The sequence below is a fragment of the Patiria miniata genome, unplaced genomic scaffold (genome assembly GCF_015706575.1).
Source record: "Patiria miniata isolate m_02_andy unplaced genomic scaffold, ASM1570657v1 HiC_scaffold_2, whole genome shotgun sequence".
NCBI lineage: Eukaryota > Metazoa > Echinodermata > Asteroidea > Valvatida > Asterinidae > Patiria > Patiria miniata.
The window spans coordinates 922,873-942,146 of record NW_024037058.1 but is presented as its reverse complement, the minus strand read 5'-3'; the positions used below and the strand labels follow the sequence as shown (position 1 = coordinate 942,146).

At 39.7% G+C, this 19,274-nt stretch overlaps 1 protein-coding gene across 2 annotated transcripts; it reads left to right on the top strand.

Annotated features, from left to right (window-relative positions):
• Positions 1 to 2,443: 2,443 nt before the first annotated feature.
• On the top strand, positions 2,444 to 17,772 carry LOC119726967. Of its 2 annotated transcripts, XM_038198816.1 has the most exons (6): positions 2,445 to 2,541; positions 2,745 to 3,435; positions 6,692 to 6,787; positions 9,529 to 9,690; positions 11,137 to 11,295; positions 15,867 to 17,772. In XM_038198816.1, exons 2-6 carry the CDS (start codon positions 3,020 to 3,022, stop codon positions 16,153 to 16,155), a joined length of 1,122 nt encoding a protein of 373 aa, XP_038054744.1. In that variant the 5' UTR covers positions 2,445 to 2,541; positions 2,745 to 3,019; the 3' UTR covers positions 16,156 to 17,772. The 2 variants fall into 2 exon arrangements, with proteins under 2 accessions (XP_038054745.1, XP_038054744.1); XM_038198817.1 differs by lacking the exon at positions 6,692 to 6,787 and having other exon boundaries at positions 2,444 to 2,541.
• The last annotated feature ends 1,502 nt before the right edge of the window (positions 17,773 to 19,274 follow it).

The window sequence follows — 19,274 nt, the reverse complement described above, 5'->3', positions numbered from 1 at the left end:
TGGCGATAGTAGGGTCCAAGCAAATGTGCCATCCAGCGACACAATTCTGATGTTGACCCAAAAACCCCAAAAAAACAATATTGCCCAACAAAAACATCAGATTTCACCCCCAAAACGGCCTCTGAATTACTAGATATGCCACCAGAGGTACAAGTAGAAATCGATGATTAAGATCGAGGTACTAAAGTTTTCATAAGATGGAATATTTGCGTCGGGGTGATGTAAATCAAATTAGGTTTTGCCCTTCACCAATGTATAAACGACCCAAGAGATTTTTTCCAACTTTCACTCGGAGGTAGCACACTGAGTATACAGTGTTTATACATCGGTGAAGGGCAAAACTAATTTGATGTACTAAAGTTTACTTACGATCTGGATGAAAAGTAAAATTTCCCGTTCAATTCTGACATGTCTGAGCGCTCTCCTTGCAATCTTGAACACGTTAAATTTCTGACTCGTTTGAACAACAAGATGTGGTCGTGGAGTGGAGTCGGGAACTAGCTTGAACTGGTTCCGCTCATATTTCTAACTGATTTGATCATGAAGGGAACCAGTTCAAGCTGCCCTAGTTCCCGACTCCCCATCATCGTTCGAAATGCACATGTGTTTACAAACGAGATCCAGTCTACTCATTATCACAATCGATGCATCGCGCTCGGTTTCCCATTTTCGGAGCATTGAATGAACGCTGGGCACGACCACATCGCGATGTTCAAACGACTCAGAAATTTAACATGTTCACGATCACGAGGAGAGCTCTTGGAATTGAACGAGAAATTTCACTTTTCATCCAAATCGTATGTAAACTTTAGAACCTGGATCTTAATCATCGATCTCTACTTGTACCTCAGGTAGCGTATCTAGTATTGGGAGGCCGTTTCGAGGATGAAATCTGAGGTTGTGTTGGGCAATGACATGTTGGGTTTTGGGGTCAATGACAGAATTGTGTCGCACGATGGCAGCACCGTTGCTTGGACCCTACTAACACGACTAATGCTGGACCATGTCCGAATGTTAAAAAGGTGATATGTTGGGTCCAAGTTACTCGGACTACATAAGTCCAAACTTTCGGACTTATGAGGCATTGCCAGACTTATGATCCATAAATTCCATCTCGTAGGTCCGATGCCTCATAAGTCCGATGCCTCATAAGTCCGACGCCTCATAAATCCGACAATGGACAAACGCTGTTTCGAACTTACAGTATGAGGTGTCGGAGCTCTGAGGCGTTGGACTTATGCGGCGTTGGACTCATAAGTCTGGCGCGTCATAAGTCCAATGCTTCAAGTCCGAAATTTTGGACTTATGAGGCGTCGGACCTGTTTTTTGTAATGTTTCATTATCAGATTATACACCAATTAAGTCCTGAATTTTATCGTTTATGTTGGAATATGTTTGTCCCGAGGATTTATGTCAGATACTGTCACGAACTTATGCAGCGCCCTCAATAGTTGATAAAATCAAATAAAAACACTGCTTCGGTCTTTGTATAACGTGAGATACGACAGTGCATTGTGTTCAAATTTTCTCCAGGTATTGTGAAGAAAACCCATGAAAAGCAGGATTTGAGCTAAATTACAGGTGCATACCTTTATTCTGCGTCATCCGAACGCTTACGTTTTTTTGCCTTATTTATATTATGCTAAAAAAATATTCATGAATACGATCAGAATTGTGTAAACTTCCAAACACATGTGATATTCATGCTTCAAACAAACTGTAGATGGCACGAAAAAGTTTGATTTGTAATTTTGTCAGCTCTGTCACAGTCATGCTCAGTCACATTTCACCGTGACGGAGATGATTTCTTGAAATTTTCTTTAGACGAAATAAAAAAAAACCCATGTTCTGCGTCCCCGCCCGCTTCCTTTTTTTTTCATTCTTTTTTTAAATCGAAAATAATAATACATTTTCAACAGTGACATCATTTTGGCCTCTTTATCTGTTGCACCCAGCCCATATAAAGCTGGTATGTCATTTCCTGAGTCCAATGGCAGCCATTTAGAAAAAAACAAACTTGCGGCCATCTTGAAAAATAGCCCGGTCGGGCAACCATTTTGGAGGGGAAGAAAAAGGGGGCCTCCCGCTTCCTTTATTTAAAAAAAGGCAGGACCACTAAACATGTTTTTTTTTAATTTTGCCTTATGGTAATAAAATCCACCATTTATTTTATTATGTTCATACTTTAAAAGCTCTCATTAGAATTTACTCGGCGTCACATTTATTCAAATATTGTCATTGCCATCGCAAAAGGTGTGATGGATATGACACTTGCATTTTTCCTATGCTACAACGCTGACAAGTGAATGTTGATAAATGGTCAAAACTCCCCTAAAGATTGCGCCGTACGCTAATTATAGTTGCTGTACAACATAATGATCACATCCCATGAAAGAAATTCAACATTTGAAAAAAAAAGTTTCAAAATTTTCCAGACGCCCAGAGTAGACACTTACCGTACTGAAGAATGACCCTGCATATGAGTCGAACACCGTAACCATTGGACCACGTCACCCCGCAAGACGATGAAGTGCAAACTTGGTATGCATCATGTTAGTGTGGGTTGGAGTTGGTCTGGACCCAAGGTTGTCTGGGTCTGACTTGACTGTAAACTATATTTCCAAATTGTGGACACAAGTTGGCAGTCTAGTGCAATATGAATTGCTCATCAAATGTGAACGAAGTGTTTAAACTTTAGAAAAAGCCTGATTGTCATTTTTTTCCCCTCTTCTTAATCATTACAGATTAATACAAACATGCATCAGTGTCATAGTCAACAGACCCAGGCCAAACGCAGGGAAAAGCCATCATGACAGCGTTGTGAACAATTGCCAGGGTCCAAGCCAGCCGCTGCAAGCTAGAGATTTATTCATTACTCAACAAACTGCTGTGCCTTGGCAGGATCTGCCAGTTGGTGTGAAGCAGTCACCCCGTGTACAACACAGCTTTGAACAGGTGCCTCATTCCTTGAACTCTGGTAGTGTATTTGGCACAGGGTTCAGCTTTACAAAATAAAGACATGCGGCCTATCTGTAGTGGATTTAAACCAGAGTCTGTACAAAGTGAAAGCTACAACCAACCCACACTTGGAGGATGTTCTCACAAACTGATTTTCAGTGAAGACCAATCAAGACTTCAACTTGAGGTTACAAACATTCACCAACCCGTAAATGGGCATCCGCATTCTCAAAAATTGATGTCTTTTTCCCAGAAGTGTATGTCTTCAGGTCAAATTGGGCAGACTTGCCATGATGTAAAGGCAAGATGTACTGATAGTGGCTCACACAGAATGAGTAACTTCCATGTAGCCCTGCAGCCACATGCTGCTGAGCATGATGAGCTGACAGCATCTGGATGCAGTATGTTGCTACCAGGTGCCAGTCAAGGTCTGCTCACAAGACATCATGCTAGATCACATGACATGAATTCAGGAAGGTAAGGTTTCCAAATATGTACATGTACATCACTTTACCAATACAATACAATACTGATTTAATGAGCAATGATTGAGTAAACATTTGATTGAACCATTTTTATTTTAAATAACTCGGATTAAGCCCTATACATATACATAACATGTTTTAAATTACTTGTTTTAAGCTAGAAATGCAGGATACATGACAGTACATGATAAATTAGAGTTTCTGAAACTGACATTAAATTTAAAAAAAATAGTGTAGTCCTTAAGAAATTCTTGTAAAATTATTAAATATGGGACCGCTCATTCACCCTAACCAAGTCCCCTGGCATTTTTGCCAGGGGACTTGGTTTTTGCCAGGATGTAACCTCAATCCTGCAGAATCCTCCGTTATTTTTTTAATGTGGTCCTTGGAGGGATGACCACTGCCTCAATCTTGCAAATTTCTCCGTCAGTCACTGTCAGTTTGTTGAGGCAGAGCCAGTGACATCCTGGAACAGTATGGAGGATTTCAAGTATAATGTAGGCCTACATTTATGCACGGCTGACCATAAACAACACAAGATCCGGCCCAAGACCCTGACACAGTGCATCCTCCAAAATCAGCAACACACTTTTGCCATGTAGCCTCAATCCTGCAAAATGCTCCATTTTGCAAAGAGGATTTTTGAGGATTTGGGCAGTTTAGGGTTAAAAAAAAAGGCCTAAAATACATAACTATTGAGTTGAAATTTTGTTCTTGTGTATTATAAAATGGGCACAGTATAGTAGGGTATTCATGTCCATTTAAAAAATAATGGTTGTAAAAGTTAGTTTAATTTATACAACACCTGAATAAATCCCCGTCATCTGATTGGTGAATTGTAGATCACGTGACATATTATTATTCGGTATAATGCACGGTGCGACCATGCGTTATACCCATGCGTTATACCATTTCACTTTGCGCTTGTTCCATGACGCGGTATTTGCGTGCAAAATGCATGCTGGTGTGCGCGTTCAGCGTAGCGCGTATTGTTCCAAAGAGCCAGCGCTACAGCGTTGGGTTCAAACATTTTCGTGAAGGGGTAGTTCAACATCTTTAAAATCAAAATAAATTGTAGTTTATAATTTACCAATCAAATGACGAGAATTTATTCTGGTGTTGTATAAAACAAATAACGAATGTTTTACGTTCGTGCGATGGAAAGAATAATTTCATTCGGTGACAGATTGAATGTTCTATTCCACTCGGCTTCGCCTCGTGGAATAGAACATTCAATCTGTCACCTTATGAAATTATTCTTACCATCGCACTCACAAACATTCGTTATTTGTATACTACTACATGTACATTGTCCGATACCGACATGTAACACATATAAATTGCATGTGTAAATAAGTTAATGTATTTTCACACTTTTAACTTTGCCAATTTCTTTTGAAGATTATTCCTACGTACCTCGATCCATCAAACTCCCACCCCCCTGTTTTGGGGGATTTTGGCAGATTCAGGATACCTCCATATTGCACAAACTGGGGGATTTTGATGGATTCAGGATTGTAAGCCTAGTGGAACTGCAGGATTTTGATGGATTCAGGATACCTCCATATTGAGCTGTTGGGGAACTTTGGTGGATTCAGGATCTCAACAGAATAACTCTTTGGCTATGTTTGCGGTCAAGTAAATACTGCTTGTAGCCCTGCCAGGTCTGTCACATGCTGTACAAAAATGTATGTACTAGGTGGTTGGGAGCTTGTGACTGCGGCTTATTAGGCCTCAGCATATACAATGGATTATGTACATAACCCATCCAGACAAAGCAATGCTGGGGTCGGACAATGGCTCATTGAAATAGCCCTTCCAGACAATGCATTTAACATCATAGTATACATAGTTACCCAAAGCCCAAGTTGAAAGGAAAAACAACCAACATCATATCCACCAGCAGTTGAACCATGCATTGGTGTATTTTGATGGATCCTACGCAACATCACACATCACAATTTTCATGCGAGCATGGTATCCTGAATCCGTCAAAATCCACCAGAAATTTAGGTGATGGATTTTGAAGACTCTATGGAAAAACATGCTGTATTTTTCTATGCCACAATGGTATCCTGAATCCGCCAGAATCCATCGAGACTTTTGCTGGTGGATTCTGGCGGATTCAGGATACCTCCAGTATCTACACTGGAGGATTCTGATGGACTCAGGATACCAGCATTTTTTGCTTGAAAAAATTGGTGGATTTCGGCAGATTCAGGATACTTTCTAGTAAAAGAGCCCCAGGAGTTAGGGTTAATAAAACTTTCACATTCAGACATCCAAATCTCATTGAAATGCAAGGTAAATTGGGTCTGACAAACCTCCAACTTTGGAGGACATCACAACATACCTTGATGATGATGATGTTGTAGATATCATTTTTTTGGACTACCATAAGGCATTTGACTTGGCACCACACGGAGATTGAAATCCAAACTCCAAGCATATGACTACAATGGGAAGATTCTTAAGTGGATAGAATCATTTCCATCAGATAGAAGAGAACAAATATAGGATATGGGGTCACAAAGGTTATGCCTAAATAAATTACCCATTAAACCGTAAGTAGTAAGCAGTAAGTAGAAATTAGAGCTGTGGCATGAATATGAAATTCTGCCATTGGGAGGGGGGGGGTTGGAAATCTCAACAAAAACAGTAGCTGTTTTCAAATGACATACTAATAATTCTCACCTTAGGCCAAGTAAAAAAAAATGTTTAGCGGTCGTGCCCACTTCCTTTTTGGAGGCTGCCTCCTCTTTTTTGTTAACAAAAAAAATGATAAATTTTAAAGAGTGACATCATTTTGGTCTCTTTGTCTGTTGCATCTAGCCCACATAAAGCTGGTATGTCATTACCTGAGTACATGTGGTAGCTATTTAAAAAAAGCTGGCGGCCATCTTCAAAAATAGCCCAGTCGGGTGGCCATTTTTGAGGGGGGAAAAGAGCCTCCTAGCTCCCTTCTGTTTTTTTTTTCATTTGGCCTTAAAGTACAGATTGAATGACTGCCACATTTTGTATGTGCCAGCACTGTTTTTTAATGAATGTTTCAGACAACATACCTCTATGAGTATGAACTGTCCCTCAAAGCCACTTTCAAGCCCAAAGAGATCATGCATGAATTGCACTGATAAACCTCTCAGGGGAATCACTGGTATAATGACATTGGAAGATTTATCCCAAACAGATTCAAAGTTTACCTAACATTTTAATTTTGTTTTTCAATTTTTTTATAATACAAATACAAGGAAATCAAGAGACAGTGAAGGCGACAGTGGAGGAAACGTAAAATCTAGAAAGCGGTTGCATGGCAAGAGAAGCCAGCAGTTTGTTGAGGAAGAAAGGTAAACAGATTTCAAGAGACTATGAGAGCAAAAGACATGAAAGTCAACTGTTTGACATAGTGGCTTCTGCTCTGCCTCTCTTCAAAAATGAGTTTCAAATGTTTGCTTATTCCTGCAATGTCAATCCTTATAATTATCAATTGAAACCTTCATGATCCTAAAATGTCAGCATAAAATTGATGCCCTAACCCTAACCGCCCTGAATCCTTCAAAACCCTCTTTGCCAAAGTGGAGGAATTTGAAGGATTGAGGTTACATGGTAAAAGTGTGTTACTGATTGCGTAGGATGCATTTTGTCAAGGTCTTGGGCCGGACCTTGTGTTGTTTTTGCTCAGCCACGGATAAGTATATGCCTGGATTATGCCCCCCCCCCAAAAAAAAGAGTTCTGCTTCCGATTACATGGCATTCGAAAATAGGGTAGGTAGGTAGGGAGCTCTTCTTTTTTTGCCAATTTTTGTGTGTGTACGATCATATGGAGGCGTCTGCGTGTAGTCAAGGGTAAAAGGTATAAAGTGATGGTTTTGGGTGGTTTTTTTTTCTTCTCATTTTTCCTATAAAAAAATTAGGGTAGGGGCTGTCAGAATAGGGTAGGTAGGGAAACTGGAAGCAGAACTTTTTTTTTTTTTTTTGGCCTTATGCTTGAAATCCTACACACTGCTCCAAGATGTCACTGGCCAGGCCTCAACCTGTTGACAGTCACTGCCGCAGGATTTTGCAGGATTGAGGCTATATGCTATTTGTGATGCGGTCAAGCTAAATGAGTCGTTTGTCGACCCTGGTCAATTTTTTTTGTTTTACAAATTTGAAAAGAGCAGAATCTCAGCATTACTGCTGTGAAAGCCGCATGCTGATACCATCTTTAGTTAAAAAAATGATGGAAGTTGGAACACAAGAAATCTGATGAAGTGATGTGATGAAGTGGTCCTATTTTGGCCTGAATCTCCAAATGAAATTCCCGACAAACGACTCATTTAGCTTGATCGTATCACATTTTTCCAGGAGGCCAATTGGAGGATTTTGCAGAATTGAGGCTACATCCTAGCAAAAAAGCCTAGGGAGTTAGGGCTAAAATGTATTTCCCAGGTGATGAATAAGGTCAACTTCCATTAGTATTGGATTCACTTTACCTGGCCAAAACACATGTACTTACCGCAAAACACTCCTGCGGCCCATAACATTCATCGCCACATTCAAGTTTTCACCGGCGTGCTTTGCATGCAACATTTTGATGGGTGTGGCATGTAGTTGCATCTGGCATGTTTAAAGTTGACCGCCAAGTTTCAAATATTTGAATAATCCGGGCAGTTTTGAATAGTTGAATACTAAATCGAAAGTGGACAGCCCTATAAATGAAATGGTTTGTTTCCTTGGGAAAAAACTTTGTAAATACGGAAACACCTTATTTTGATGGGACCTCACTGGATGTATTGTATTGAAAGCTGAGGCAAAAAATCGAAGAGTCGTAACCAACATTTTGGAAATGGGTCAAACAGTGAACATGTTAGACTTGGCCCAAGTCGGGCATCTTGCTTGGTCTGCAGCAGTATGCAGACACATACACACGCTACATGGGCATATTGGGGAACATTCCAATTGTAGTCTTCAACTTGTGTACCAAAAAGAACTATTTATTTGATGTCGGTTTCAAATAACCGGTTAGCAGAATTCAAACAGGAAACTAGAATTCAAACCAAATTAAAAAAAACAACCTAACCCTAACCCCACCACCATTTCCAACTGATGACATCATCAAACCAGAAGTAGATTTTTAGTACAAATCGCAAGAGGCACATACCATAAATAAAGCTAGAGTGGTGTTTCACAAAACATGGAGTAAATTGTTGAACAAAATCATTGGAACTTTAAAATGTTTGATTATTTTCTACTTATTGACCAAAAGATATTTGGCTCGGGCCATTATCCACATCCAGGCCCCAAAAGATAATATAAAAGGGTCATTGAAAATTGGATTCCTGGATTTAAGGTTTATATCGGACAATTTCCTTTCATTCATTGTAATATAAAAATGCATTATAAGCTGAATAGAAGATGGCTTTGTTATTAATCTACATGTAATGCCTAATTAGCCTTGGTCAAGGCGTTTGTCATTATTCGTCCGTACGTGGGTAAACGATCGGCGGCACATCATCGTTATGCAGTGCATTAAAGCGTGAACAGTGACCTCATGCGGCCACTATTTTATGCAAATCATTTGGATCCAGACGAACGCCTTGGTCCAATCCTCCATGTGAGGTTTTGGGGGTGGTGCTATATGCTTATAGCCTATACATGTAATACATATACGTTGTGTGTCTCACATTACACACAACACCAATGCACAAAAAAAGTGGTTTCTGACACGTCTGCAAAAGCAAATAGCTGCAAATAGTTTGATGACGTTGGGGTTTAACCAAGGTGTGATTGGACGCTCCACATATTAGCCCCGCCTACACTTACCGGTATCTGTATTCGCATAATGAGGTCATGCGCTGAAAATATAGTGCAAGATAAAGAAAAGCATAAGCTTTCGAGGATAATTGGACCAAAGCGTTAGTCTGGATCCAAATGATTTGCATAAAATAGTGGCCGCACGAGGTCGCTGTTCAAGTTGTATTTTTAATGCACTGCATAACGAGGATATGCCGCCGATTGTTAACCGCAGCGTACGGACGAATAATGACGAATGCCTTGACCAATGGTAATGCCTAATCTCTGTATCATTGCCCTCTCATTTACACAGTTGTTACTTGCCATCACGTAAGCAATTTCTTAGTGAAGAGAAAATGGCTGCTAGGATGAGCAACCTAAGCATCACAAATGAAAACAAGATGGCTTCCTTACAGGAGCGATGGCTGCAAGCTAAGATACACACCAAGAGACAACTAGAAGAAATTGAAAGCAGGTAGAATTAGAAGGCACACAATTATACAAACATAACATGGCTTGAGGGTGGACGGTTGTTATTTGCTCCCAGGGGTATTGTATTGACAAACAAGTTTCAAGGCTAATCCACGGGAATTAGAGTCTTAACTTCTTTTACCGCGGAGAGCTAACATCGACTGTCTGCCCCAAAATATGTTTTCGGGTACATATCTTTTCTTGTTTTCTTCGCTGACAGATCTTTCCAGCCTCACACGTTGCGTGTTTATCTGTCATTCGTTTCTAATACCGCAAAACCTTTGCGAGTATACACGTCATCCGACGTGAACTGGTTGAGGACGATCATAACTGCTGAAATAAATCATTCCAAAGATCTGGTTTGTCTGTCTGGGATTAAATATGAATGAAAGCCCATTCTGTTGCAAAGCTATTTCCAATGCATACCATGAACGTTCATTGCACCCTGCAGGACACTGTCTAGGGAAGTCGGGCGCTGCTTTATCCAGGCCAGCAGTCAAGATATATACTGAGGTGGAATAGGAACACTCATACCTATACACATGCATGAGTTCGCCATGCATTGTGTGTTCCCATGATCACAACAACAATAACATGGGCTAGGGAGCCTACGGAATTGAACGGGAAATTTCACTTTTCATGCAGATCGTATGTAAACCTTAATTCCTCGATCTTAATCATCAATTCCACTCGTATCTTAGGTGGCGTCTCTAGTAATACCAAGGCCATTTTGAGGGTTAAATCTGATGTTTTGTTTGGTCGTTAGTTATGTGTCAGACCATGGCTGCCATTCAGCTTGAACCCTACTATTGCAAGACCATGTCCTGGGTTTAAAAAAAGGTGATAATTAGAGTCCAAGTTACTCGGGCTAGGGAAATCCCAGGTTTAAGTCATCACCACAAACCTTACTTGCGATTGCTACCAGAGTTGTAATGACTCGAGTCAATGACTCGACTCGAGTCCGACTCGAGTCACAATTTTTGGTGACCAGAATCAGATTCGAACCAGCCAACTGATCTGTTAGCTTGGTGGTCAAGTGGTAAGACATCTGCACTAGAAAGCAGGAGGTCGTTGGTTCGAGTCCCACCCGAGTGATTTTGTTCCAACTTTCACTCTGGAGGTAACACACTGAGTATACAGTGTTTAAACGTCGGTGAAGGGCAAAACCTATACTTTGATTTATATCACCCCGACGCAAAATTCCATCTTATAATAGTTTACGCGGTACCCGCTGCTATGTACATCAGATTCGAACCAGCCAACCGATCCCGTTAGCTCGGTGGTCGAGTGGTAAGACATCTGCACTAGAAAGCAGGAGGTCATTGGTTCGAGTCCCACCCGAGTGATTTTTTCCAACTTTCATTTGGGAGGTAACACACTGAGTATACAGTGTTTAAACGTTGGTGAAGGGCAAAACCTATACTTTGAAGTCTCTTCTGTTTCACTGCAGGTTGTCTGATTCAGAATCAGACGTGGAAAGTGAGTGTGACATCGGTACTACAGGAGATGATACTAGCAAGGACCACTGTCGGATTCATGTTAGTGCAGAGCTCAAGACAGCTTTGAGACAGCAAGAAGCATTCTTACCAGACTCTGTTGTCAAGTCTATGTAAGTTCACAATCATAACCATGGGCAATTCCATGCTAACTCACGTTACACTTAACGGTGGTCTTCCGTCAACTCTATACTGTTATTCAATAAAGTCAAAGCATTTATAGAGAGGATTTTTCTCACAGAAGATCCCTTGAACTAAAGTGACTAAACTACACAAAAGGGATCAACAGAATAAATATCTTTTGGTTTGACATGAAGTTTTTTTATAGGTACCTTGGGTTACAAAGGACATGGCAGAAAGCTGTTGATTTAGGGCTTTCACTTAGTGCTGCAGCCGAACCACCGAACCGAACTAAAAATAGGCGAACTTGGCCTTCCGAACCGAACCCGAACCGAACCGAACCCAAATGTCAGTTAGGAAGAGTTCGGCAAGTATTTGTTGATAGCGCTAGGAATGCTAATGCTTGCAATGAAAGGGCAAAAATAAAATGCACGGATGATTGAATTTACTGTGTTGACAAGTCACCGCATTCATCTTCATTATTTGCTGTGTTCTAGCCAGACATACAACGTACGCGCCTTGCGATTTTCTCAATGAAAAGCGTGCTCTTTGCATTCATCCAGCGTGGTCAGTATCCGGCCCTGCGCCATGTTCCAGCATGACGTAGTACGCTTGGACCAAACCAATTGCGGTGAAGGGTGTGCTTTCCTCTGGAAAATTTACCAGCATTTTCAGTTTTTTTTCACCGTATCAGAATTTAATGGGAAAAAAACAACTTTTTATGGAGTCTGAAACCTTTCCCATGTTCACAATAAGTTCGTAATTTTCGCAATATATTTTTTTTTCGTAAAGAATGAATAAAAAAAATCGATGTAATCTCCCAAAAGAGGGTGAAACACCCCTTTACGAAATGGATCCTTCTGTAGAATGAAAATTCATCATGGAGTCGCAAATCGAAAAGTTATTATTTTTTTACGGTTGGCTTGTTGCTAAAAATAATTATGATTTCATAAGTTTGGCACAGTAAAAGATCCTGTTTGTTCTTAGAACAAAACTAATCAGCAATTATTGCCACGAAGCATTTTTAGTGCTCATCAGGGCATGCTCGGACGGGACGGAACTCGTCGGGAAAACCGTCAGCACGTGTGGGAAAATGTTAGGGCGATCGTGTAGCGTACGTAGGGCCCCTGTTTTGTTTTGATCAAATTATAGTCAAAAATGTTTTTTATTACGTGTTATTGTTAAGTTGTGTCGCCGCGCTGTCATCGTCATTTTACCCCCAAATTTCCCTCAAAAAACCTCAAAACCCTGCTCTCTATCTATGACATACCTGTTTATTGAGAACCAACTAGTTTGGTCTGTCTAATAATTTTAAAGTGGATTTGTTCCCTTAAGTTAGGAACCGGGCCCTACACTACACGATCGCCAATTTTATCATAGTTGCCGGGCCGGATAGGGCTGCGATAGGTAACGCAAGTAGCAATTTACGATGTTCATTTCTCAACGTCATCAAGTCAAATTATAACGGAATTTTGTTTACACAACAAAAATAAGATTCATCCTTCAACTTGTGTTGAATAGCATGTGGAAATTGCAGTGCCTATTTGGTCAGAGGTGTGCGGTACACACGTGTTTGTTCGAACAGGGGAATTAACGGCCTGGCCTGCTTTTCATTGTAGCCCAATACATGGAATGGACAAGTACATTATGTGTGCACTTCTGAAGCCGAACCGAACCGAAGTTCGGGAAAAAAAATCGAATCGCAAATGAACCAAACCGAACTGAACTTGGTGGATCAGTTGCAGCACTGCTCTCGCTTACTTGCGTCGCGCCTTTCTCTTCGGACACTATAATATTGTACGCTCAAACCCACCTGCCTGCAATGGTGCTACCCTGCATATAGTAATGCTCTACGGGCAAGATGAGTGCAGTAGCACCCCCCCCCCCCCCCCCACAGAAGTGTTGGGAGATTCTACTACTAGTAATAGTGAATAATTCCGCGTAGAGTGAACCACCCACCTTCCCACTCTTGCGTATGTGTTCACTTGCACTCCTGTAAGTATAATGACCAGTGGGCCAAAAAGTACTTTTGGAAATAAATCTAAGGGAATGGCTAGCGCCCTCAAGAGAATAATATGATCATTTGCATTTGTTACAAATGGCCTGATAAGGGGCTACTGGCAGATATTTGTCAACTGAGATGTTCAATGTTTCAAGTCCATTGGTGCTGGGACAAAAATGCTGTTCATTTTCAACCGTCGCAAAGTGCAGCACATGGTATCTGTGGTGCATAGAACCCATAGGTCACAGGGAGTGCCAGATTGCTGGCTTTGTCGAGGGAAAGTACATGTACCCTAATTTTCGGAATATATGCCGCGCGGCGTATAAGCCGCAGCACGCAAAAATCTGCAAATTAAGATTTGAAGTCGGCGTATAAGCCGCATCGGCGTATAAGCCGCACCCGCAACCGCAGCGGTTCAATTTCGTAAGGCCTCCAAATTCTAATCAAAATGCTCTGAACCAGTTCCATTTGCACTACGAAAGCTATAAAAGGGCCACAAATGTTATGTCAAATCATTTACAGTCGATTACTCTTACAAACAAATATGGAAATTGATGATGAGAAATAAAAAACGGGAATTGCTGCCGGCTGGATCGTCAGTGAGCCTGTGCCGGCGAATGACATTATTTTCCCCCAGCACTTTAGAGAGTATGCAACCCACCATGTGTGGAGCGCATGTTGTGGAGCGCTACAAATCCTGCTTTGTGGCAACAGACGCTGAGTTGTTTTGTCCTAAAGGATAAACAAGTCCGTTTTTACAGCAAAACTTCAAATTGTTGTGATTACTAACGAGTAGTAACGTCAAAACTTCAAGTTTGGATCGTAACTTTCTTCGAAAACAGTCAACACGATGCCGAGATTTTATGGACGAATCCATTAATTTCGTAGGGGTGGTTTCACCCCTGCTTTGAGTTTTACATCGTTTCTTGAATACATTTCAAGAAAAAAAATTATATTGTGACGTTTAACAACTGATTATCAAATAAAAATATGTTTCAAACTCCATAAAAAGTATTAGTTGTCTTTTTCCTTTTTTTAAACTGGGGAAATATTGGTAATTATTGTTCCCAGGAAAGTGCACCCCTTTATTACCACAAATGGTGTGGTCCATGGGGAATCCATGCAGCATGCATGCAGCATAGGCAGCATCACGTACGGCCGGTTGTCGATGTCCAAGGGACAGCTTTCACTAACCATACTTTTTACCGCTCGGTATCTTTTTGTGGGACGTGCTTTCGGTTTGTTAATGACTTTCTTAATTGATAATTATGTCAGCAACACATCTCTTCTTGTACTAGTGCATTAAATACACATGTAAATGTCATTTTTATTCTTCAAGGCTCTGCGTATAAGCCGCCCTGTGTATAAGCTGCAGTAAACATTTTCATGGGCAAATTCAACGTATAAGCCGCGGCTTATATTCCGAAAATTACGGTACATACATGTACATAGCGTACCTAACGACATGAGGGCACTTGAGATTCTGCCAATAGTGCACAGAGGAGTCATCTTTCAAATGCCGGTTATTTAAATTTTTACTATGTCCTGGTATTTTGTATAGCCAGTTATTGATAAAAAGTTATTGCCAAACCAACGTAATTTGTTGGCATCTTTTTTTGTAGTGTTTGTAGTTCTGAGAGAAAAGCCCACGTTAAGTGCTTTGACTTTTGATATCAAATAAGACCCCCTTTAAAATGTAACACAAGTTACCATGGAATTCCCACAATAAACTTGAAGGATATTTAAAGGTATAGTCCATCATTTGTAATTCGTGCATTTTGTTTGAAGCAGCAAACATGCTCAAAATCTAAAGAAGTATGCTGAACAACTAACCTGATGAAGTTTCAGCTCAGCTTCAGCTGTTTATTCCGAGAAAAACAGCATTTTAAGATCTCGATTTCAAATCAAAAGTTGCTGAATCATGTTTTGAATTGGACCTGAATTCAGCGTCCAAGACATGTTCTCGGACGCTCAGTTACTTTTTGGATAGCTGCAAATGATGGACTGTAGCTTTAAGTCTCCAAATCAAAATTGTCATGTTCACTACATCCACACAGGACATGTGAGAAGCTTTGGTCCCATATTGAGTTTGAAATTTGTCCATCATTTGGTGGCCTTATAGCATATGTTTTTGTATGATAATTTTTGGTTTTTAATTAAAAGTGCACACAATACACATAATCAAAGATAATGCTGCACAGATGCTGTGAATGCATTAAGTTAAGGAAAAGAAGATTTTACATATATATCAATACATCCATATTTCTCGCGATTTGGGACCCAATTTATCAAGCTTGTAGAGTGTTCAGTTACTGGACATAGGACCAATCTGATGAGTTTCAGCTATTTTATAGAGTGCAAACATGTTTACCATGGTTTTGAGATATTTATATTCTGGACTCTATCGCGAGGCAATGTACAATGAAATACCAATGATGTTGAATCATCTCTTGTGTTCTCTACCACAGTGACTTTACCACAGTCATGACTCCCTAGAAATACACGCGTTACAGTTTCACTGTGTGCTGTCCAAGCATTTACTTGTTTTTTTCTTCATGACAGGTCCAATATCTGCCACCAGATTGTCCTGTGGAAACCACCATCCTCATTTATTTCTGATGTCATCAACCCATCAGCCTCTCAAGACTTGATTTCCAAAGATAGATCTGATGGCCAGTCAAATGACACCATCAACCCTTCTGCCGGTCAAGTACATGGTCTCAATGATACCGCCAACAAACACACAGCAGATACTTCTCATGACAAGACCGACTGGAAAAATGATTCGAGTTCAACAGATGCAACTCAGTTGTTTGATTTAGTGGATGATGATGATGATATGGAACTGTAGGCTTTGTAGGGCAATAAGTCTTTCTGAAGGTTTGCTTAAGAACGGTTGGATGCAAACATTGTAAAATGACATTTGGCTGACTGTTTCCCAGGTGTACATGTATATTCACATATTGTCAGTGGGGAAACCATTAATTCAACTTGATTTGTTTGATAGTACATTAGTTTATGCCCCAGTGCCAAAGTGCTGAGTACTATCAGGCCATGCTCAGGAGTTATTGCATGACTTTGCTCAAGTCAGACTTTTTATATTTTGATATCCTCAACAGCTGCTTCCACAACAATCAGCCCTGAATTGCATCACTAACATCTTTAACAGTGCGTGCACGGTGTCTACAGTACGCATACAATGTACATACGCAGAACATGTGCATGTATGTAATTTCAATCCGTCTTGATCAATCTGCAACGAGTACCCCCCAGCAATTTATTCATCAGTGCATATGCAACATCATTACTATGCATTGTGTGCTGCAACAGCTTGACCAATCCAATCTTAGAAGACTTGTTCATTGTTTTCAGTGGGTGTGGAAGAGTGGAACACATTTTGCAAAGGTTTTAAAAAATGAACTGAAAGTTGTGCTAATTTTAACACGTTTATGGAGTACTATTTATTTTAAGTAAAATTTTGTCTGATTTTAAAAAAATGTGACATAACATAAATAATATGCAGACCAAAGTGGCTTTTAAATGTTATTGTGGAAAACCTTTAACCCTAACTCCCTAGGCCTTTTTGCTAGGATGTAGCCTCAATCCTGCAAAATCCTCCAAGTGGCCTCGTGGTAAAATGGCATATAGCCTCAAGCCTGAATCCTGCAAAATCCTGTGGCAGTCCTGTGCAGCGTGTTGTGAATTCGCACAGCTGTTTGAAAACATTGGAACGTACATGTACCTCTATTTTGTCATATCCCTCAACACAGGTTGCGTGTGCATTCCTTCATGAATCTCAGGCTGTGCGAATACGCAAACAACTCTGACTGGTGTTAAGAATGATTATATGTATGGTTTAAAGCAATCTGCCAAGGATGCCAGTGGGTTTTTGCACTAGGGCCTGAAAAATTTGACACGTGAAAGACGGCCAACTGCAATACACCATAAACACATGCATTGCAATATCACGTGTACATATATATTGTTTGTCTACTTCGAACTAATACAATTTTATTTATACATTTGTGTATGGAGCTACATTTAGCATGGTGATTGCCATGGAGCTTCGCATGCACAATTCTTTCTGTGTGTGCTACACACACGTGGAAAAAATGGAATGCCTGATTTTGTTTTCTCCAAAACATGACAAAGCCCGAGTTCTGACTATAGCCTGAAAAGTGACATCCCTGAATCTGCAAGCGTATTTGGAATAAAAACGATATTCCTTTAAATACTGGCTCGTTCTCAACTCGATCACCATTTTGAAACCGTTTTCTTTTGTCATTTTTTTTTTCAGGACCATAAATCTCAGCTGCTTTCTTCTGGAGGGTACATGGTATAAACTTAAAATATTGAACAAAAAATCAACCCTGATCTCAAGTTGTGCATATTACTCTGATTTCATGATTATGTCGTCATATATCAAATTACAAGTGATTTTAGTTGAAAAAGTGACAAGTTCTTTCACTTATTACTCATGAATGAAATCATCAATCATGTTCATACTTGGTAATCAGATAGATCGTGAAGTCGCTCGACCTTTCCTTCCGGGGCTACCAGAAGGTCACGACCTGAGTTCTCATTTTTGTAATCAGGTTAACATTGCCTCAGGCAATATTTTTTTATTCCTGGACACAAAGCCATGACCTTTACTTTTTGGTGTAACTGGAAGAGCACTGAGAATTGAATGTCAACTTCAAGGAAAAATACAACATTTGCAAACATCAAAAAACGAAATGATAAAATTATCATGAAATACCTTACTGAATTGGTAGGGACTGACAGTCTAAAGCATCCTTTAAAATCGTGGCTCCTGGAGAAAACTGGCTTTTTTCAAAAACTATTCTTAATTTTTCATATTTGTGTAAGGACACAATACTGGAGAATAAAATAGGGACATGGGGATCAAAAATAAAATTGGTTGTATTTATTTTGTTTCCCTTTCGTAATGCTTGACCGGCCTTCCCTCAGTAGAAAATAATAATGAGAAGATAAGTTTTAAAGCATCTTTCCTTTATTAGCAGCTTTATGTTGGTGATAAAGAGAAAGTTAACGTTAGTTACATGGTGTCCACTTCCTGCTTGTTACCAGACCATAATTGGCAGAAATGGAGATAATTATAGTTTCTTTATTGCAATATAAGCTATTTATTGCTGAAAATGTAAAATTTTGACGATTTCTTTTTTATATAATATTTTGTCGCAAATTTAACAAGTGGACACCGTAACTAACGTTAAATAAAATGAGAGATTTAATTGTTAAACCATTTTAATAGCAGATCAATTGAAAATTTAATGACAACAGTTTCTCACAGTAAGTACCTCAGAGAGAAATTCATCCATTAATAATTATATTCCTGTGACAATCTTATATGGACCTCTTTTGACATTCTCTGTATCAAAATGTTACGTAAGTTACATGTGGACACCACAGAGGCCTTCATTTACATAACTTTATATTATTATTGAGCCCAAAACTGATATTAAATTGTTGTTCTCCATAATACCATAGGGACCCATTTTAACTAATTAACACCAATATTCCAATGGGAAGTTGTCGCTTGTAGATATTAACTATCGTATTATACAAAGTGCACATTGTAACTAATGCAACTTTGGTGTCCAGCTGTAACTAACGTTAAATCACATGCATGGCATTTGTACTCCTAGTGCTCTGGATATCACAGTAAATATTTTAAACTGCTAGATATTCCTCAGAAAGTAATGTGCTGTTCAAAACCAATCAGCTATTATTTACTTTTCTACCCATGTAGCCTTATACTTACGTTAGTTACACCATTTAGTGGACACCATTTATCGTTACTTACATAGTGTAGAATGACTGATTTTTTTTATGTAGATCAAATGTCCTTATTGTGATTAGATATATTGGTACACATGTAGGGTACAACATCACTGTTGGAGTATTTGGCCTTTCCTCCTAACACATAATGAATTAGGCATTCATTAT